General features: G+C 42.0%; 1 protein-coding gene across 11 annotated transcripts in view; it reads right to left on the bottom strand.

Moving 5' to 3' along the window:
- Nucleotides 1-331: 331 nt before the first annotated feature.
- Nucleotides 332-23,510, bottom strand: part of GULP1 (GULP PTB domain containing engulfment adaptor 1) — a 170,670-nt gene continuing 147,491 nt past the window's right edge. For 5 of the 11 annotated variants that reach the window (XM_053360079.1, XM_053360109.1, XM_053360101.1 and 2 more), the window contains 4 exons: nt 16,979-17,206; nt 12,111-12,249; nt 6,505-6,599; nt 332-3,072 (listed from right to left, as the gene is read on the bottom strand). In XM_053360079.1, the coding sequence (XP_053216054.1) occupies nt 3,001-3,072; nt 6,505-6,599; nt 12,111-12,249; nt 16,979-17,206 (534 nt within the window). In that variant the 3' untranslated portion in view covers nt 332-3,000. Of the gene's footprint in view, nt 3,073-4,845; nt 4,857-6,504; nt 6,600-12,110; nt 12,250-16,978; nt 17,207-23,510 lie in introns of all 11 variants that reach the window. The other 6 variants (XM_053360094.1, XM_053360124.1, XM_053360117.1 and 3 more) reach the window with 5 other exon arrangements.

Genomic DNA, 23,510 nt, shown 5'->3' with positions numbered 1-23,510 from the left:
CAGAAGCTTGGTCCCACTATTGCACCTGCCTGGGGCCTCTGCAGGGGTGTGCCTGTGCCCCTGGCACAATTTGTGGGTGCCCGGCCCCTTCATTGGCAATTTTGCGTATGCTTGGGCACCCAGGGCCCCAGCGCCTATGCACCCTTGGGAGTGTGGGAAGTGAACAGGAGTACTGTGAACTGCAATGTTTTGTTGCAGGCCCCATTTTTGTTGTTGTTGAGTTTTGTGGTTTTTCTTGTTTGGTAGGTGCTTCTTCGTTTTTATTTTATATTTACCATTTCCTTTGCACTGTAGATCAGTATTAAATAAAAGTTCTGTTCCACAAGACAAAATTATTTAAAACATTTATTCGGAGCAAAATTAAACAGACAGTTTGAGATTACATAGAAATACAAATTTCAACCAGAACACTAGAACCCTCTCGTTAAAAATGTACTTTCTCGCAGAATTAATTTAGGTGTCCTTGTACTGACGAGATCGGTTAGATCATATTTAGCATTTCGTAGAATCAACCCACGTAAAAATCAGTAAAACAAAGGTTTCTTAAAATGTGCAAATATTTTCTGAGTGTTTTGTTACCATCCATAGTAAACGGCCCCTAAATATATGCTTATTACGTAAAGCTTTCTTTTTTAAAAGTACGATAAAAATACAAATTCTATTTGTTTTAAAAAGCCATTGATATGGCTACTAAACAACCTCGTTGTACAAATTGCAAAATACTATAGGACAAACAAAATTATAGATTTCTTTCTAGGAAACATAGTCTACTCTACTCATTAGTGATTCCATATATATATATGTATATAACTATATCGACAGACACATAGGCCATGATCCAAAGGACTGTTTGTGGTGTTTTGCATGCGCACTGCAAGTGTTTGTCCCACACCTTCCTACTGCAGCCACCATCCTTGCGTCCTCACCAAGCAGTTTCTGAAAGTCAGACGACCCTCTGGAATGGTGTTCAGTGTGATGTGAGAACCTGCATTCTTCCCCGTACATGTGCAGAAGCACTGTACGTACGCAGGCAGTTCTCTTTGGATCCTGTCCATAGATATAGGTATACATTCAGACCGATCAACGAAAAGAAGGAAGACTTAACACAATGCAAAAATAGGAAAGGCTCGCTGGAGCCACAGTGCCTAAGCAGATGCCTAACTTTAAGCAAGTGAAGAATCCCAGACTGTCCAGGCATCTGCTTAAGCGTCTTCCGAGGCTGGAACAAAGCTTTTAAAAAAAGGTAATAATATTGCATAAATGCATTCTATTTTCTGTGTAAACCTCACAATATAAGGTCAAAAGCTATTATTTTTTTCAACCCAAGTACCAGAAAACTAGTTCTTTTCTCCCCGTCTAAAAGATATAAGCAGTAAAATAATCTCTTAAGTGTCTTCTCTTATTTGTCCTTCACATCCACCCTCCCCACCCCCCAAAAGTCTTTTCAGTGAAAGGATCCTTACAGGAGAGGAAACTCCCCCCCAAAAAAATTATTGTATATACATATATATGTATATATATATAAATGTGTATACATACACACACACTTTAAAAAATGAGAAAAGTGATAGTAAATATGGAAACAGGAAGGAACAATTCCACCGGTGAATGCAAGAAATGCACAAACAAAATGTTCATTTATTGCTAGTTTGAAGGCTAGTGGAAGAAAAATACACTGATGCTCAGGAATGGGCTTCTGCACAGAATTACAAATGACAACAGGATAACCTGTCCCCACCATTCTTCTCTGGGTTATTTGTTATCAAATTATGCACCCATAAATGACATGTACATTGCACAGTAAGGCTATTTGCCAAATGTATGATCCAAGCAGCTTTCATAGGGTTCCCACATGACCCAGCAGCAGAACTCCTTTGTGTGCTTCCAGATGATTCTCCAGGCTTCCAAGATCCTGAAGGATGTACTCTCAAACCCTCTGGAATTAGCAGATTGCCTGACCTCAAAACATCGAGGGTGTCTTCTCTTAGCTAAAGCGTGTGTGCATAAGGCAATCTGAGCTGGATTTTTCCCGTTGTACGTAGCAACTTGACATGCACAACCTAGCAGTGACTTTTAGACTGCCTCCACTTGGAAATCAACAGGATTTCCAAAACATCTGTGTTGAGGAGTCGGCTATCGGACCCCCACCTCCTAAATATGCTTCTGAGTGCAGAAGAGTGCTTGTGTGCACATGTAGATGTGAAAACAGACAATCACTCGCCACTGAAAAACATAGCTTTTTGTGAAGCAGATGCCAAACGACAAACACCACTAGGAATGTAAAAATAAGCTTATGCGCCTAATCAAAATTCTTAAAGCTAGGACAGGAATCTGTGGTTCCCCGGGTGTTGCTGGTTTTCAGCTCCGATCTTCCCAACGTGCTAGTTAGTTAGGGTTGATGAGAGTCATGTTAGTTGGGGCTGATGGGAGTTGGAGCCTGACAACATCTGAAGCACCCCATATCCGTGATGATGGAATGCTTCCATCACTCCCTTTATGTTAAAGTACAGCCATTAATGTGGGAAAGTCTATGTGAAGAACCACAGAGCACACTGCAGCTTGAATCATGGCCAGAAACAAGGATTTATGGACTGTGTGAACTGTGGTATGCAGTATCTGGGCGATTTTCAACAAAAATGTATGAACAGGGCCCTACATATTGGAAATGAAGAAACCAACTGAGGGGATTCTATAGCGTTGCATGAATGGTTCGAAGAACTTCACAGCACATGGTGAATTGCCATTGGGTGGCGGAAGATGACTAAGAAAGACAGCAGTGTGATTTCGTTTTGGTTTCATATACACGTGTGACTTTTTACATTTGTACAGGGATAACACTGGAACCTATCTGGAGTTTCACAGAAGCAAACCTCACAAAAGTGAACAAGTTGAAAAAAACATTTTTGGCACATTGACAGTATTTGTAATACGTTTTAAAACTCCCCCCCCCCTTCTAAAAAAAAGAGATGGCGATATCTTTTCACGGTTCTTTTCCTGGCATCAGCACCTGCTGTCTAGAGGGTCAAGGCAAAATACTGTGCCTTCCAGAGTCAGTCCCATTTTGAACCCCTCCTGAAACAGAGGAAGAAAAACACAAACAAAGAAACAGGAAAGAGTGAGAAAATGCGATATTTTACAAATGCCTATTGAGAAGTGCTCATTCTTATAACTGTGGAATTCACCTTAAAAAAAGAAAAGAAAGAAAGTCTGGCCATGCAGGAATAAGCTCTTTTGAGTTCTGTAATACATTCTCATCTGGATTGTTTCATAGAGAATGAAACTAATATCTCTCTCTCTGTGTGTGTGTGTGTGTTTGTGTGACTGCTTTTTAAAAAATTAATGTGCTTTTATTACACACACACACATCATATGCTTTTGATGTTACTTCTATTGAGCCTTAAGCTGCCTGTTTCCACTGTCCCGTTAATTATAGATGAACAGTATGAATGACATTTACAATATATCTCACTATCTATATGAGAAAAGCACCCTCAGTTTGAGATCAGGGTCCCCATCAAATATCTGCCTAATGTGAAATTTAAAAAGTGAATTTGAACGTTTGCATTTTGTCAGTTTTTGGAGGTGGCGGCGGCAGTGGAACATGTATGTAGCCTGCAAAAGTTATGTGTCTGTGTGTGTGTGTGTGTGTGTGTGTGTGATGTGTCAAGTGTCAAGGTCGAACCCTGATTGAAAATATACAGTGGGTTGTGTCACATTCCACTGTATCAGGCTTGCAAATGGAGAAAAAGTATGCAGTTCCATTCTGAGCTGGAATGGATCTAGTTGGATAAAGAACTGAGAATACGATGGCTCTGTTTTAGACCATGGCAGCGTAGACTGCCTTACGTACAAATTGGCAAGAGGCAACCTTCAAGATAAGGAGTGATTCTTGGCAAGATAGAGGTGCTTTCATAAGGGTTATTCCTGTGGGCTTATAGGATTTCAGTTTGACCTATAAATCAAATATGCTACAAACATGGCTGATTTGAAAGGTAGCCCTCCCCTCTGGATTACAGTACTGGCTAGAGCTGAAGAATAAATAAGTATTCTTTTACTGAAAAAACAAAACAACAACAGAAGACACGTGCATTGATTCAATTCCTTAGAGACCTACATGTAAAAAGCCTTATGTTTGGATGACAGAATTGGGAATGTGACTGTAAAGAATCAGTCCAATGCACATGCCTTCTATTTTCTGGGAAAGAATGCCTGGGGAAGGTAATATATACTTGCTGGCAAAGGGTCATAGTTTTAGCAAGTCAAAATACAAAGCAGATTCCTGGCTCATATCGGTGGCGGTGTGGCTCTTTAGCAATGCACACCTTTTTTTTATCCATGGTGCATTTATCCTAATGTATGAAACTGTTCTTCCATCTCAGTGAATGGGGAGTGGGAAGAACATTGTGAATTAGGTCCCTATATGATCAGACATCTGCAGCAGTGTCTTTTTTAATACATATCATATGCATGGTTGAGGGCACTTCAAGTGCACATATACCCAGAGCACAGCATCCCCGCAAAAGCTTGTATTTTACAGAAATGGTAGCCATCTTGCCTGCTCTGTCTGAAGTAATAACGTTTCCCTTGAGTTTTAAAGTTCAGATTGAATAAAAGAACTCATTCTTACATAATGTGTATGTACAGCATAGTGAGCTATTACAGACAAAAAGTCAATACCTCTCTGAAAGGAGCCTGCATGAATTTCTCAAATTTTACCACATGAAAAATGAAAAAGAATGGAAATCTAGCAATCTGAAGTGCTAAAGTTTAGATCTCAGACATCAACGTTATTATACTTTATAGGACATGAATCGAAACTCATTAAAAATATATATATATACCAACCATCGCTGACGCTGCACACCCACGAAAGCACAAAGAGACAGAAGAAATATTAGAGCTTCTGGCAGATTGGTTAACATCAGTAATAACATTTCTAATTTAGGCTACAATTCTATACACAATTACGTGGAACAAGTCTCATTGAACTCAAGAGAACTTACGCCCAAGTAGATATGCATAGGATTTTGCTCCTAGTTACAGATCTCACAAACAACTAAACTGAATAATATAAAATAATTGCAATTAAATTGATCTTTTCATTATTTCTTACAAAATATTCAGAAGTAAATATAAAGTTGATTGCAACCAAGTTCATTTTCTGAAGTAAATTATAATTTCCCCACTGTTGAGATTGGAAAGGTATTTATGGTATTTATTCACACATAGATATAAATATTTTGTGCATGCACTTGGTATAGTTTGGTCTCACATGGTATACTGTCAAAAACCACGGGTATCGGGGTGGAAAAAGTGGAATAATGTTACAGAGGAGCTAAAAGGAAAGGTGTTTCTTGCCACTAGCCCTGCACCCAACTGGCCTGTACTGCCCTGTGTGTCAATGGATCAGGAAGAGTAGTGAGGGGATGGTGGAGGTAAGCAAAGGCCAGTCAATGGGCAAAGATACCCAGCAGTGATGAAGAAAGATAGGCAAGGGGTCTTGTGGGTTTGAAATGAAGTGTGAGTAGCTGATTAACCATACACAGATAGGATGGGGTGACTAGAGAAGGGATCGTGATTGAGAAATGAGTGGAGAAACCCAGCGGGCTACCATTTGTCATGTATTTGAGTGGGTGGGGATAGGTTTAAAGAAGTCCTGTTGGGCCTAAAGAACGTAGAAAGGCAGGCAACATGGACAATGAAGTGCTGGCATATGAAAGGAGGAGGAAGGGAAGAGAAGGAGACATTTTTTTTAGGACTCCAAACGGCAAGAATCAAACCTGGTTAGGAGCCTAAGCAATATTATAGTTAGGCGAAGTGTGTTGTACCTTGAAAGAGCAAAATGTGTTTTACAGATAGATATTAAGGCTTGCTTGCAGTGAGTGCATTCTTCCTTGGTGGTCTTGTAGTGTAGTGATGGCCAAACTTGGCCCTCCAGCTGTTTTGGGACTACAGTTCCCATCATCCCTGACCACTGGTCCTGTTAGCTAGGGATGATGGGAGTTGTAGTCCCAAAACACCTGGAGGACCAAGTTTGGCCATCACTGTTGTAGTGGTTACATTCAGATCTTCAAAACTGCACCCTCCATGTAGCCCACAAGGGATAAATAGTTCTTCTCTAGAGGAAGCATGAACAGTAATATTGACCCCATTTCCTCTGCAGAAGTGCTACAAAAGCTTATAGAATACACACTAAATCCTCTAAGGATTCTGAACACTGATTCACTTATTGCCAGTGTTGTTCTCCTTAGATGTTGTTGGGACTACCAGCAGCATGGACAGTGGTGATGGATGACGGAAACGGCACATGTGGAGAACCCCAGAAAACGTACCTCTGCTTGAGATGGATAAACACTCTATTATTAACAACTGAATGAATCCTATTTCCCTCCCCCCCCCCTTGCAACACAGGCCATGATCATACCGCCTACAGCATAAACAATGTCCCCTGATATTTACATGGCAATAGAAACAACATTTTTGCAATGGCAAATGTTTTGTCACCTGCATCTCGTCTAGTTTGGATTGAATGTCTGGAGGGAAATCTCCTGCTCCGCAGCTAAAAGGGTCAAAAGGTTCGGCTCCAAAAAGGTCTCTCTCTAGAAAGAAGAAGAAGAATAAAAAGGAATCAGCAACACATAAGAGGTGGAGTGTATGGAAACTCAGACAGCTGGTGGAACTCTGGACTTGAGAATGCAAAGCGGCAAAATGTGCAACCAGTGTTCTGCTGTATTCTAGAAGGTCTGTACTAGATGGTTCGGTTGAGCCACCACTCTTGATCATTGCGTCTTGCCCCTCTGGAGAAGGAGTCATGAACTGGCAACCATTCATTTTCACTTCATTTCCCCTAAATTATTTTTCGAGAGGGCATCTCCACGAATTCCAGGCTAAATCTGTATGAAGCATAGTCATCTTCTTCTCCTTCTTAAAGCATACAGCCCTTGCAGATCCTTCAGAAACTGAAGTGTGTGTGTTTTCTCTAAGCAGGACACATATGCAGAGTAAGTAAGTTGTTCCAGCTAACAAGCCTCAGATCACCAGCTCATCAGTTTTGGTTACGACTGCGCAGTGTTTCTTATCAAAAGATGAAGCTCAAGGGGGGGGGGAATAATCCTTTGGCTTGCATTATATTTCTCTTACACAGAACTGAGCTAAATCAGAACAGCTGCTCAAAGGCATTCAGAACGGGCAGCTTCCAAAAGCCCCTCCAGGCATGATAGAGCATACCAGTGATGGGGAACAGGTGGTCCTCCAGAAGTTGTTAGACTTCAGCTCCCAGCAGCCCAAGTCAGTATAGTCGATGGCCAACCCCTCTTAATCTTTGTGAACTGGCAGGATTCACAGTGCAAGCTGAGTTATGCTACGGGCATGGATTGTGGACACTGGAAGTGCTGAAACAGTGCGTGTAATCCCAGCAATTAGGGACGATTTGCACGCTCAGAGAAAAGAAGGTAGCACATTGTTCCTGGGACTGAACCACATCAGAACATATTCAGGTGGTGGAAATCACCTGACTGATGCCCAGTGCATCCAAAAAACATGCAAACCCCCAAAATTAGAACACCCGAAAGCTCAAAGCAACTTCTTGCTTAATTGCTTCCTCCTTCTATTCTCATGATGCTTTAAATCTTTTATGTTACAGTTCAGATTATATTCTGCTTTAACTAGCTAGAGATTGACAAGAGAATTACAAAAAACACATTTTTTTCTGATTAATGCACCTCTCATTTTTTTATATTAAAAATGAGTATTTGTCCCTTATTTGCAGATTTCCCGTTTGTCTCCTGTATTAATTTGTGGTGCACATCTATCCCTGCCATGCCTTTCACAGTGTAATAATTTCTATCCTAAAACAGGAGTGGATTTGTGGTATTTCAAACACTCCCAGAATGTATGACCATATCAAGTTGTTTTATGGATGAATTTCTCGACCACAATAATAACATAACAGAAGAAAGATTTATAAGGCAGTGCTTTATGTGTGGTTATGGGGTTTTCGGGAGCAAGGTCTTAAATCTGGCATTTCTGTTTCACACTTTAAAAGATCTGGAAGTGATTGTTGCAGCTTCTAAAATTACTACTATTGGTCCATGACATATAAAATCACCTCGTGAAAATGCATTATAATGATAATATACTGGACTGCTAAATTCAGTAAAATACAGAGAGAGATTGATTTACCTATTACAAGAGGCAAGATCTTCCAATAAATAATGACTGCATTTTCCTTTTACAACACACGATTTGCCTATCTCAACAATCCTTACGACAGCCCTGTAAGGTAGGCTGGTACTACTTATCTTCATATTGCAGTTGACTGGGAAGAGCTCTAAGAGACGATGGCTGCGATATGCCACCTTGTGAGTGGGTTCAAGAGACGAGATTTCAGCCCACAGATCTGAGCAGAGGACTTTGCATTGCAAACTCTTTAAGCCAGCCGTTTCATTAGTGCTTTCATGAGATCCTGAAAGTATTATTGCCTCTTTCAGACCATTATTTTATGGTGGAGGATCCAGTACCTTCTCAGACTTTGAACTTGGTTTTGAAATGTGATTAGCAGTGTTCAAATATTAGTTTCTAAATAAGGTTCTTCTTTTGGTAATCTGTTATGAGAAATAAAGGGGTAAAAGAGAAGCACTCGTGGGGACAGTGGAAGTAGTTGGGTTCAGATGTTTCTTTGAAGACAATTTGATCTGTAGACCTCCTGGAAAGGCCACTGCCCCATGAGTCTTACAGCACAAAGTAAAAAAATTGCCCTGTTGTTATTGGTGGTAATCAAACTATTTTCGAAGAAGGGAGTATAAGATTTTGTTCATCTATTATCAGATTTTAGTTGCTTTTTTCCTATTGGGGCACTTTGATCTCAAAAATATTCTCCTTGGCTTCAAAAGATGTCTCTTGGCATTGACAACGCGAAAGCCTAAAATAATTGCGGATTTCCCCCCTCGTTTTCAGCCATTGCAACTCCCCTGCTTGTTTCCCCCAGTAATTCCAAAAGGGCTGGAGATTTCCACTATTTTCCGGAAACATAAACTATACCTTTCCTCTGAGGTAATCAACCTCTGCTTTCAAGCCAGGCACCTATGTTTCTTGGAGTTAAAGGCACCACATAGTGCACAAGCAGCTTGGAGTACTTCACATTCAAGATAATACAATTCACTGATTACTATCTGGGGAGATGAGCATATCAAGTCAGGTACAGAGCCCTGAACAACTTAGGTCCAACATTCCTTAAGGACTGCCTGAGCCCTTGTATCCCAGCCCAATCACTGAGATAATCTGGAAGAGTGCTGTTTACTGCTGTGATACAGCAGCCTGTTGGGCACATACCGTATTTTTCGCTCTATAAGACGCACCAGACCACAAGACGGACTTAGTTTTCGGAGGAGGAAAACGAGAGAAAAAATTATTCTGAATCTCAGAAGCCAGAACAGCAAGAGGGATCGCTGCACAGTGAAAGCAGCAATCCCTCTTGCTGTTCTGGCTTCTGGGATAGCTGCGCAGCCTGCATTCGCTCCATAAGATGCACACACATTTCCCCTTACCTTTTAGGAGGGAAATAGTGAGTCTTATAGAGCAAAAGATACGGTATTTTTGTTGGTCTCACATTGTGGAATACTCTTCCAGCAAATTTGGCAGCCACCATCCGTTTTTAGGCGTCTCTTAAAAGACTTCATATATGCTGGCAGCCCTATGCTGTTGTTTGAAATTTTCTGGAGTGGCCAGTCATTTTAATGATTATCCCATCTTGCTTTTAATGGTTTTTATATTGCTGTATACACCCCTGATATTTTATGGGAGGGTAGTATATAAATACATTTGGAAAGAAACAATATGCCAATCTTTCAAGATTTCAATGGGCAATTTGTTCCCAAAAAGAATGTAAACGGTAAAGCCTTTTATTTTTATAAAAAAATGACAGTCTTTGTTGACTTGGCTGTTTTGTGTTAAAAGCACAACGGATAGCATGACAAGAGCTGGACCAGAATTACTCACAAAATTACTAAACTATCATTTTCAACTTACAGTTAAACTAAGCTATGGTTTGTATATGAATGCACAGCATGCTGCAGAAATTGTGGGTCCTTTTCTCCTCCCTCACTCCTGCTGCACTGGCAAGAAACAAGCCATAACACAGGCTTGTCCCTTGTTAGTCTTCCAAACAAACAAAGAGGAGTAAGCCAAGAACAAATATTGTTTGCCTCTCATTGTTTGTTTTCAGAGGACCACAGCTTGTCTCCTGGTAGAGTGGCAGCAGCAGGGGAGGAACTAAATGCCTGTGATTTCAGTAGTATGCGCTAGCGTGCTGTGCATTGAAATTCAAACCATAGTTTAGTTTCTTTGTAATTTAAGGTGACACATGGACCTTGCAGTTATCTCTCACGCAAACACCTTTGGAAATGCTGCAGCACGGGGTGGAGAGAAGCTACCCTCTTTCGGTGATTCTTTGGCAATCCTTATACAGTCGTACCTTGGAAGTCGAACGGAATCCATTCCAGAAGTCCTTTCGACTTCCAAAACGTTCAGAAACCAAAGCGTGGCTTACGATTGGCTGCAGGAAGCTCCTGCAGCCAATCGGAAGCCCTGTCGGACGTTTGGGTTCCAAAGAATGTTCTCAATCCGGAACACTCACTTCCGGGTTTGCGGCGTTTGGAAGCCAAAGCATCCGAGTACCAAGACATTCGGGATCCAAGGTATGACTGTAATGAAATTTGCGCCCCGGTTTAAACAAGTCTCACTTGCAATGGCCCTCAGTGGTAAGGAGAGTTAGCCAAACCTGACTGCTTTTGATGACATCTGGTGATCAAGGAGAAATGATGGCACAAAATTGGTTTGAAGTAATGTTTTTGTGTGGGTGTGGGTGTTCAATCAAAGCGGAATTTGATCTGGGGGGAGGCGGGGGAATTTACATTGCCAAAATCATTAGTTGTACCCCCAACAATAAAAAAAACTATTGAACATTTTGTACCATCCCACTTATACTTGATGTTAACAAAGTTAATGTTAACTATATTACCAGATAGCCGTAGAAATTATTTGGTAGTTTGGCTTTGTGAGGGAGTAATTACAGAAACTTCATCACAGTTACCAGGGTTAAAATAATACTGGCAGATCCAGCAACGCTTTACTTCTTCTGAGATGCTTCCCAAAAGAACCACACAGGTGGTTCTGAAGTCGAGTGTAAACTACTTTAATATTTCCATTTGGGATTTGATGGGCACAGGTTTTTCTTCTTGAAAACATAGTGTCCCCTGTGTCTTCCTTCTTTAGCCACTGGAATATGAGATTGCCACCACATTTTCTTTTCAGCATGGGGACACACACAAAAAGGTGCAGTACTAGTTGAATCACGGCTGAAGTGTCACAACGAAAATCGTAGAAGTGTTTTCCTGAAGTTAAGTAAAGGTAAAGGTAAAGGTACCCCTGCCCGTACGGGCCAGTCTTGACAGACTCTAGGGTTGTGCGCCCATCTCACTTAAGAGGCCGGGGGCCAGCGCTGTCCGGAGACACTTCCGGGTCACGTGGCCAGCGTGGCGAGCCAGAGCTGCACACGGAAACGCCGTTTACCTTCCCGCCAGTAAGCAGTCCCTATTTATCTACTTGCACCCGGGGGTGCTTTTGAACTGCTAGGTTGGCAGGCGCTGGGACCGAGCAACGGGAGCGCACCCCGCCACGGGGATTCGAACCGCCGACCTTTCGATCGGCAAGCCCTAGGAGCTGAGGCTTTTACCCACAGCACCACCCGCGTCCCTTTTCCTGAAGTTAACACGGGACTAAAACATATCCTCAGATTGCTTTTGTGCAATATGAAACAATAGATCCAGTCCCCTAGTTAGCACATATATAGTTGAATGCCTGCTTAGTTTTAACAGCCAAAAGGGGACAAGCAAAAGTTTACAACAAACATGCGATTTTAATTTCTGCCTTGAGTGGAGTTATTACTTGAACATATCAAAGGGTCACAGGATGCCCCCCAAACACCCAAACTCTCAAAGAACAGGAACACTGCGAACCCAGCACTATCATTTTTAAATGCATGGTTTCCAAAAACCGTACTTGGCTTAGTATGAAGATGAAAACAAATCAGGTCAGTTCATTACAAAACTTACTGATCTCTGCAGATCTACTGGGCACTGGAGGAGGCTGTGTGCCATTGCGAGTAGGTGTTGATGACTGAGGGGATATGGGAGAAAAGGGAACCATATCAAAGATGTCAGTGGAGGGTGATTTGGGTGTCACACTGCCTGCCTACAATAAGGACAATAAACATTAGGGCAAAATTTCACATGACAAAAATCACAATATTGAACTTTTTTTCTTTTCGCATGCAATGCAGAAGATAAAAAGCTACGTTTTCGAACAGAAGAGGGCATGCAAAAAACAAAAGAGCTGATATGAGAAATTGGCATTTGCAGCCTGAGGTTTATGAAACATGCTAAAGCCTTCAGTCACGCACCAACCAGTATTGTAATACTTTCGCAGTTTTAGCGTATCTGGTGTATCCAGAATTGAATGACTTTTAGATACAAAAGAGTTGGGGGGAATATGAACGCATTTGAATGGAGAGAGAGATAATGCCCATTTATCGGGACAGTTGGCTATACATCAGAACATACAGAACTAGTGCCTGAAATTAAGAGATAACGTTTCAGTTTTGTTTTATTACCTCTTGTGTCACAATAGGATTAATATTCTGCAAACCTGACATAGCAGTTGCTCTAAACACTGAGAAACCATTATGTAATAAAGCAGTAATTTGGATGAAAACACATTAAGGACCATGAATATATTGAAACTAACTTCTTTTTTTAAAAAGTTCAGCTTAGTACTATAGAAACCTCATCACTAAAGAAGCCCAGAAATTCTGGTCAGCTTCAGGAAAGTATAATTTGCTGAAAATATACTTTTCTGTTGGATTAAGATTAATAGCCACAGTCATTTCACCATTGCTATCCAAGTAAAAATGCTTTCCTAAGAGGAAAATATGCAGCAATAACATACAGAAAGCAGAGAGATATGCATAAGATAATCTAAGTAAGCTTTCCCATTACAGTGAGCTAACAAGCAACTTTGTTTTATTGACAATGCAGAAAAAATATCCCTAACAGAAAATCCCAACTATGTCTCAAATGTTATGCATAACAATCTGGTTTGGTTATACTGATATTACAATGGAACAAGGCTAACTGGACGTACAATGACCAATTATCTTCACGTTTTAATGGAATAGATTGGTGTCAGTGCCATGTTTCTAGAGGTGATGTCTTTCTTCCCTCTTGGCATGCAAGGCTTCTTGATATGTTGTGTTTTAATGGGTGGTTAGATACAGTCAGCATCTCTCTCTTTTTTTTTGTTCCTGCATATTAACAGTGTTCATACATCACATAGTTCTGGGTTGTATCTAATGGTGCCCTTCCATAAATGGAAGGAGTCCTTCAATTTATGGAAATAGCCTTGATGTAGTGGAGCCTCCAGACTTCTCCTTGTACAATGGGTTCCCCCCAGTCATCTCCTCATGCCCCGACCCTGCCCATGAGTTTGGGTGGTTGTGCTGTTCAGAGCACCCCCGGAACTGCACAAAGGGGTGGGGGAGAAGGAGAAGGGAGATGGTTCTGTCTGGCAAGCCAAAATGCTTGTGCCGATGCAACAATCAGAAGAACATGACGTTGAATTTCTCCCAGAGAACCTTAACGCTTCTTACCACAAATATGCTTATAACAATAAAAAAAAAATTGAACAAGTCTTTTGTGTTCACACACAAGCATCACACACGCTCCTTCTGTGATAGCCAGCCACTGGCCTCTTGTACTATCTGTCCAGAGTTACAAAATGATGGGAAGTTTTGTTCCTGGGTCACAGGCAGAGAGAGAGGAACTTGCATTTTCTATAAAGGTTGGTTTCAATAGGAAGGATAAGCCTGGCATCTTAGAGGTAAGTTTGGAGGAAGGTTCAGAGTATTCCTGGTTCTAGTTCACCTATGTTCATAAGGTGCTCTGTCTATGCTAGGCATAGGCAAACTCGGCCATCCAGATGTTTTGGGACTACAACTCCCATCATCCCTAGCTAACAGGAACAGTGGTCAGGGATGATGGGAGCTGTAGTCCGAAAACATCTGGAGGGCCGAGTTTGCCTATGCCTGATCTATGCATCCCCAGACTCTTCAGCATCTTCTAATAGAAGTTTATAGCGTTACGGTATTCTACTGGAAAGAAATCACCCATGACAAATGACTACACATATTCCCTCAATTCTTTCAAATCGCCAGCAGCTAGTCTGCAGAGCATGGTGAAGTCACTTAGTCTTCCAACTTTGCTTGCTGACTTCAGCTGGATGGCTGCTAAATTGCAGCTGGCAAGAGGACTCTCTAGACTTTGAGGCAAGCTAGGTTCTTCTGCAAGATGAGCATTCTCTGCTGTTATTTTCCAAAATGTACTTTACCCTGTCTTTAAGAAGGGAGGCCTCCTATGCAGCAAAGCTAGTCCTCCTATTGGTTTTGAATTTGGAACTGAATGACTATCATACAAAGGTTAGAATGCACTACTTAGAACTGTCATAATGATCCCTAGAATAGTCACAACAAAATAATCTCTAAAAGCTCGTGCTCTCTTGAAATTAGAAGTATCTTCTAAAGGTGAAAGCTGTGGTCCAACAACATCTAACACCTGTTAGCCACCCATTTTAAGCACGCTGGAGAAACATGAATATAACTGGCAGACAAACTGATTCTGCCTTTATGCAGCATGGATAATAAGTATCACTTCTTAATCACCTAAAAACAAGGCACTGTACCTTGCTGGACTTTACAGGTAAACACCATGTTCTGTATATGTAGGAGTCTTTCCATGTAACAGATTTGCCAAATTTTGACCCTAATAATGCAACCTGCCCAATTTGTTTGTACATAGTTACTATGTACTTTGTTTCCTTCTCTGAGTTCTCTGAAAAAAGCCAAGTCTCGTCCAAATGCATTCCTCTGTCTCTGCAACTAATATATTAGCTGCTTATTAACTCAGAACTGTTGTGATAAACACACTCAACTTTTGCTGAAAGTGAAATATGTTGATGGATAGCATTTGGATACTGTAGAAGCCATAGGCTCTTAATTTATAATAAAATCCTGCTAGTCCACCCATCATAGAAGTTTAGCCATCAAATGTTGGCCTTTGGTTGTGTGAAGAACAGATTCCATCAGGAGTTATGACAGGATTATGACATCACAAGCCTTATGTGGAATCAGTATGGATTATTTTTACTTGGCTAATTCATTTTTGGATTTCACACACACAAAAATCCAAACCCAGACATTCCAAATGATTTTTTTAAAAGCTGAAGCCCATCACAAAAAATAAGTTCCTTTTTATTCCCCACCTTCATCTGACAAATTTGCAGTAAATTATGGGCAACATGCATAACAATCTCCTATTGAAAATCAATGAGTCTTGAATGTTTTTGACTCTGGGCTGCTCTGAATGGCCAGGATCTAAAGAAACTAGCTGTCAGTGAACCAACAGTGCATCCCTAATGGTTTCTTCTGCACCAGAAGTCTCCTTCGCAACAAGACAAAAGGTTAGCTGAACATGACTAACTTGCCCCACTGATTCCAATGAAGCCAAGTTCAACTAGTTTAGTCTGGACCTGAACAAAGGTGTTTTTGGACCTGAAAAAGAAAAAAATCCTAAAATATATTGCTAAACACACACAAGTCCTTGAGCAAGGCTAAAAAAACTATTGGGATTCTGGCCATTGCAACTGATTTCATCCTTAAATGAATGCGGAAGTTATAAATAGGTCTCTTACTAATAAATGCAGAAAGTATAAATATATGCTATAAGGAATAAATTGTTACAACAGAAAATCTACACAAGGCAGTTAATGGAGAAAGAAGAATCCACCTAAACATTAGGAAGAACTTCCTGACAGTAAGAGCTGTTCGACAGTGGAATTTGCTGCCAAGGAGTGTGGTGGAGTCTCCTTCTTTGGAGGTCTTTAAGCAGAGGCTTGACAACCATATGTCAGGAGTGCTCTGATGGTGTTTCCTGCTTGGCAGGGGGTTGGACTCGATGGCCCTTGTGGTCTCTTCCAACTCTATGATTCTATGGAGTTACAGATCTTTGCAGAGTGAGAGAATCAATCAGTAACATCTGAATCTCTTAAATTAGTTTTTTCCCATTCACTTATTGCAATTAAATAGTATTTCCTTTTGTTTCTCTCAGGAACACCAATCATAATAAGAGAACTGATCTTTGTTTCAAAATAAATGCATACTTGCACTAATGATCATGAGAAGCATTTTTATTGGGTAAACCCATGCAAAAAGCCATGTTAGCCAAGGACAGCCAATTGCTAATTGCAAACAGAAAGAGAAGCTTGTATCAGCCCATTCTTACAACCAGGAAGCATGTTACAGCTCATCTTTGGGATAAATAATGGGCATTCTTCATTTTGCACAGAGTTTAAACGCACTTCAATAAAATCAAGTGCTCTACATTGCCTACCACAAATCCTACTGACATCCCACATTTTATTTAAAATTTTATGCTGTCCAATCACAATTCTTCAGAGATTGTAAGCTTTGCATTGTGAACCTGTAGACAGGGTTCATCTTTCACTTTCTCTATTGGTAATTAACAGTTCCCATTTTTTTTTAATGATACAAGGCTGGAATTCTAAACAAAGCCAGTAACCTTGACACTTATTTTTATGTCAGTGCATTTGGGATTGAGGTATAAGAATTCCATTTGCTTTCTCAATTTAACCAGACAGCCCAAACAATATAGACCAAGCTTATCCTTAAGCGTTTTTAAAGGAGAGTCAATTTCGGTATGCCGAACATTTCTGCACTGCTCAGAAGTAGACGGAATGCTTCTGGCCTGTCCTTTAACCACTGTACAAAATGTAGCACTTTGATACAATTCATACACAACAAAGAAAGGAAGGTTGAAATTTTTTTTTGACTGTTTGTGCCCAGCTGGATTACACGAGGTCTTGGGATGCTGTGTTCATGGACTGGCTTTGGAAGACCACTTTTGGTAGGTGGTGGTGTTAATAGTCCAGATGAGTGTCTGGAGTCAGGAGAGTTCATAGGAGTTAGTGTAATGGAAGAGATATCTAAACAAGGAGCAGAATCCTCATTGCTACACCAGAAAAAGGTGGCGGGTCTTTGAAACATGTCATGTTCATAATCAGACTCTATGTGCAGCAGCAGCTGTAAAGGAATCACAGAAAGAGAAATATATATTCTAAGGGGTGAAAGTGGTAAGAGAAGGGAAAGGAAAAAAAAGAGCACAAAAAATTTGCTTGTAAACCAATATTCCACAATATTAGGAACAAAAAGTGAAGTTTTTTTCTCCCTTACATCGCAGCAACAATGAGTAATCAGGCAGAAGCAAATTTAACATCTCCATTAAAAATCACTGCAAATATTACAATTTTAAAATCATGTCTTCTATGTCCTGAAAAATATCCCCATGCACCAAATATGCTTGAAAATCTCCATGTCTGCAATTGTTTTGGCATATAGTAGGCACACATGTTTGCGTGATTAAAGCACAGCCCAGTATTTTGTGTATTGAGTATAGCTTCACAAACCATTTCTCTCTCACCAAGCACTCATACAACACAAACTTCCTACAAGCTTCACATTGAGTAGGTTATCTTGGCCCCACACAGGCTTTTGTGTGGGGCTGTTTTCCAAGCACACAAAACTCCAGTGAGCAAAGTGTTGGAGCTACTGAGTGGTGCTTGTATTAACAAGGCCCTTAACAACTTAGGACCTAAATTAAAAGGGCAGTTTCTCCCTTAACGATCTGCCCCATATGATATTCTGAAATAAAGTTTGTGGCGACACAGGAAAGGGCATTCTCAGTACAAGTAGCCTGACTCTAGAGTGCCCTCCCTCCAAAATTTGATTGTTATCAACTATTTCAAGCTTTCGATACCAATTAAAGACTTGGTCTCTGTACTTGGTGCTATCTATGGTGTTATGGATTCTAACAAGTACTGTTGTACGGTATTGTAAATGAAGCATCTGTTTACAAATACTAGCACTATACAATAAACTGAAAGTGCCACAAGGTTGAACATACTTAAACTTGGTTACATGGCCAATTAAACAATATATAGCCTTTTAAACTGGGGGGGGGGAGGGAGGGACGATGTTTATCTAGTTTCTTCTTATGTATTTTTGTGTTTTTATATTGCAAACCAACCTGTGAGTGATCCTCAGATGAAGGGTGGTATAGAGTTATTATCAATAAATAAATCAATAAAAATAATGTCTACTCTGCTGGTACTATATATATATTTAGATTCTTGATGTGCTATTGCTTGCTATGCAGTTTACTGGCAAATGGGATCCTCTTCAACGATGGTCCTGCTTGCACACAGGACCTTGGGCTGGGCATTGCCCGGACCTCGCTGGGATGGCCCCACGATCACGCCAGGCTTATTAGCCAATCAGAGTGGAGTGATTGTGGGACCTATTTAAGCGGCAGCTTGATGTGGCTGAGGCACTTGCTTCACGCTGCTGAACACCCCTGCCCATAGCTGTCAACCTTCCCTTTTTTGGTGGGAAATTCCCTTATTCCAGTGCCGTTTCCCGCTGCTATCCTGGATTGTTAGATATCCCATAGACTGTCCCCAGGACAGGTGAGGCTGCTGATCCCTTATTTCTGAGGCTGCTGTTCCCTTATTTTCAAATCTGAAAGTTGACAGCTATGCCCCCGCCGCTTCTTTGGTTTGAGTGCTTTGGCCTTGCTTTGGACTTCGGTTGGTCACCTGTCTTGTGTCAGGGTAGGAATTTTTCCATTTGGCAGATTGGCACTGGCCACTTGGTTTTCGCTTGCCTCTCAGCAATTGTCACAACTTCGTAAGGCTCAGTGATGTGTGTGGGAGGGAGGGGCAGCCATCACCTGCCCTTCCATAAAAAGGGTATTCCGTTAAAGGAATCTGGGGGTCTTGGATCGTGTCTGAAGTCCACTTGAGCGGCTAGGGCCATGCCAGGACCACAGGAACCCCGGGGTGAGCTTCAGTTGGTCTTCATCGACGTAGTAATATAATAATAATGATTTATTATTTATAACCTGCCCATCTGGCTGGGTTTCCCCAGCCACTCTGGGTGGCTTCCAACAGAATATTAAAATACAATAGTCTATTAAACATTAAAAGCTTCCCTAAACAGGGCTCCCTTCAGATGTCTTCTAAAAGTCTGGTAGTTGTTTTTCTCTTTGACATCTGGTGGGAGGGCGTTCCACAGGGCAGGTGCCACTAACGAGAAGGCCCTCTGCCTGGTTCCCTGTAACTTGGCTTCTCTCAGCAAGGGAACCGCCAGAAGGCCCTCGGCACTGGACCTCAGTGTCCAGGCAGAATGATGGGGGTGGAGACGCTCCTTCGGGTATACTGGGCTGAGGCCGTTTAGGGCTTTAAAGGTCAGCACCAACACTTTGAATTGTGCTCGGAAACATATTGGGAGCCAGTGTAGGTCTTTCAAGTGTTATGTGGTCTTGGCGGCCTCTCCCAGTCACCAGTCTAGCTGCCACATTCTGGATTAGTTGTAGTTTCCGGGTCACCTTCAAAGGTAGCCCCACATAGAGCGCATTGCAGTAATCCAAGCAAGAGATAACTAGAGCATGCACCACTCTGGTGAGACAGTCTGCAGGCAGGTAGGGTCTCAGCCTGCGTACTGGGTGGAGCTGGTAGACAGCTGCCCTGGACACAGAATTGACCTGCGCTTCCATGGACAGCTGTGAGTCCAGAATGACTCCCAGGCTGCACACCTGGTCCTTCAGCAGCACAGTTACCCCATTCAGGACCAGGGAGTCCTCCACACCTGCCCGCCTCCTGTCCCCCCAAAACAGTACTTCTATCTTCTCAGGATTCAGCCTCAATCTGTTAGCCGCCATCGTAGCTAAATCGTTTGGTGTTTACCCTTCCATACTTCCTGCTGGGTGGGCAGGAGTCAGTTATAGTTTCCCAATGCCTAAGCCAATACCGCTCACATTGTGTAATCAATAAAGTTGTGGCCTCAATTTTGCCCATCAACCTTTAAACTAAAACACGTGAATTTATTTATATGGGGGGTGTCCTGGGGCCCTCAAGGCGGAATTAATTGCAGCCTGCTCTGGGATCACCTTATATAGAAATATTTTAAATGAGCTCTTATTGCTTAAGCTCTTAAAAGGTAAAGGTACCCCTGCCCGTACAGGCCAGTCGTTACCGACTCTGGGGTTGCGCGCCCATCTCACTTAAGAGGCCGGGGGCCAGCGCTGTCCAAAGACACTTCCGGGTCACCTGGCCAGCGTGACGAAGCTGCTCTGGCGAGCCTGCACCAGCGCAGCACACGGAAATGCCATTTACCTTCCCGCTATAAGCGGTCCCTATTTATCTACTTGCACTTAAGGGTGTTTTCGAACTGCTAGGTTGGCAGGCGCTGGGAACGAATGACGGGAGTGCACCCCGCCGCGGGGATTCGAACCGCCGACCATACGATCGGCAAGTCCTAGGCGCTGATGTTTTACCCACAGCGCCACCTGCGTCCCTTAAGCTCTTATTGTGATATAAAAAAGTGAACTTATCATATGGAAGCAATAAATCATACTGCCTTAAACTACTTAGGCTCGAATGCTAGAAAGTGCCTCTGATTTAATGCCCAAGCAAATCCTACAAATGAACAGCACACACAGAGAACACAAATCCTACTTATGAATCCGAGCTGCTGATGGTAGGAACCAGGCAAGAATCCCACAGAATTCAAGCACAATGCACCATTGTGTACACTCAGTAATTCTTGACATCTCTGCCCATGACTAACACTTTCACTGGTAGGGAGACTGAGCAAAACACACAGCTAGGAATGTAACCAGCAGTGAAAACCACATTATAATAATCATGGTACAACTCCTACATAATTATTCAGGAAATGGTAAAAGCAGCATTAATCTATATTACATACAAATCTGTCTTTAATGGATATGTTACAATAAGTAGGTTAGGTTTTAATAAAAATGACAGTTTGGAAATAATTCTAAATTAAAAACATTTGCACTTAGTTTGTGGAAAATCAAGGAAAGGGCATCAATAAAAATGAAAACCCCCCTGAGTTCACAAGACCAAAATCCTCAATTTTTTGACATTTTGTTTTTTGGTCCAAATAAATATATTGCCCAACTGCAGATTTCTTCTTGTGAACCAACATGGATCCTTCTCAACTTTAGTTGAGAGGCATTTCAACTTTCCCCCTTCCGCTCTCATGACTTGAAATGTTCATCTATACAAAGCTGGCTAAGATACATAGTTCGGAGAAGAAACAAACCGTTGCCATGGGAAGGTTAAACTCAAATTGACTGCTTTGATCAGTGGAATTGGCACTACTACAGGTACCATATAATACTCAGCATTTTGGTAATTTAGAAGAAGAGGAAGAAGAAGAGTTTGGATTTGATATACCGCTTTATCACTACCCTAAGGAGTCTCAAAGCGGCTACCATTCTCCTTTCCCTTCCTGCCCCACAACAAACACTCTGTGAGGTGAGTGAGGCTGAGAGACTTCAGAGAAGTGTGACTGGCCCAAGGTCACCCAGCAGCTGCATGTGGAGGAGCAGGGAAGTGAACCCGGTTCACCAGATTACGAGTCCACCACTTTTAACCACTACACCACACTGACAGTGCCTGGGAAACCCTGCCAGATGGGTGGGGTATAAATAGTAAGTTTGTTGTTGTTGTTGTTGTTACACTTTGCCAATACCTTCACTGTATTCTTTTCAGCAACCGCTAAAAATCTTCATACCCAGATGTTTAAGGAAGTTGAGGTAATTTTAACCTGCTTTAGTATTTTAACTTTTGTATGTTTTAAGGTAGTGTTGTATTTCCCCCCCTTTATTTCACTGTTCTATCTTTTGTAAACCGCTTCGAGACCTTTTTTTAAACAATCAAGGAGTGTTAATAACACAGTCTTCTTCAGTAAAAGAATAGCATTACTGAGTTATAACTTGTTTGCAAGTAAACAGCATAGTGAACAGAAGATTTAAACTAGCTTCAGAGCATACACAGAGTACAGGCTTCACTGAGCACAGGCTCCATGCCTAAGTCAGGCTCCACACACACACTGACTCCACCCCACTCAGGCCCCACTAAGTCTTCCTGCAAGCCGATACAAACATTTATACAGAGAATGAGTTATAGTGATTCCGCATGCTGAGTGATTCTGCAGCTTTCCAGCATTTCACAACATTTCTGGATTCCTTTACTGCTTCCTTTTACTGCTTCTGCTCTCAAATACCTTTGTCACATGACAAATATAATAAGGTAAAGGTAAAGGACCCCTGACAGTTAAGTCCAGTCTCAAATGACTCTGGGGTTGTGGCGCTCATCTCGCTTTACTGGCTGAGGGAGCTGGCATTTGTCCGCAGATAGTTTTTCTTGGTCATGTGGTCAGCATGACTAAGCCGCTTCTAGCGAAACCAGAGCAGCGCATGGAAACCGCTGACCTTCCGATCGGCAAGCCCTAGGCTCAGTGGTTTAGACCACAGCGCCACCCTTGACAAATGCAATACAATTTTACAAATTAAAGATTTAAACTTGGTCTGCCTTTTTGCTAAGGAAGCAAATGTAAAACTATGGAAAAGAATGAACAAGGCAACATGTTCATAGGCAACATGTTCATTCTCAAGAATGAGCTTTGATTCCTGCTCAGCTGATCAGCAAAGATGAAATCTAGCTGCCTTGGTGGTGTGACCTAGTTGACTGCTGGGAACAGGATCACAGAACCAGTGCAGGATTAAACACTGTGTTTTCTCGCATCAGCTGATGTCACTGGAGATGCCACCTGATGGGCGGGGGGGCCTGGTTTGGGGGAAATGGCTTGGAGACTTCCCCCCGCCACTTCCCTGTGAGCAAACATCAATGCACTTTTCAAAGTGGACTGAATCTCAAATTATGTGTTTTGCTACCAGCAAGCTTGGCTCCTCTCCTCAGTTCATTTGAGGACAAGAACATTATCCCAACTTTCCTCATGCTTTGTAGAATATTACAGGGAGGATGCTTCCCAACAAACTTTCATCCGGAGTAGAAATTTTGCAATAGTGAGAAGTTCCAACACCTTTATTTGGGGGTGAGTGGGGAGAAAAAAAGGGGGGATGCAGGTGGTGCTATGGGTTAAACCACAGAGCCTAGGACTTGCCGATCAGAAGGTCGGCGGTTCGAATCCCCGCGATGGGGTGAGCTCCCGTTGCTCGGTCCCTGCTCCTGCCAACCTAGCAGTTCGAAAGCACGTCAAAGTGCAAGTAGATAAATAGGTACCACTCCGGCGGGAAACCTATTTACGTGTGCTGCTCTGGTGTGCTGCTTCCATTTCCATGTGCTGCTCTGGTTTGCCAGAAGCAGCTTAGGCATGCTGGCCACATGACCTGGAAGCTGTACGCTGGCTCCCTCGGCCAGTAAAGTGAGATGAGCGCCGCAACCCCAGAGTCAGTCACGACTGGACCTAATGGTCAGGGGTCAGGGGAGGAAAATAA

Source organism: Podarcis raffonei, chromosome 1 (genome assembly GCF_027172205.1).
Source record: "Podarcis raffonei isolate rPodRaf1 chromosome 1, rPodRaf1.pri, whole genome shotgun sequence".
In the NCBI taxonomy this organism is placed as follows: Eukaryota; Metazoa; Chordata; class Lepidosauria; order Squamata; family Lacertidae; genus Podarcis; species Podarcis raffonei.
Note: the sequence above shows the minus strand (reverse complement) of the source record. Positions and strands in the feature narration are given on the sequence as shown.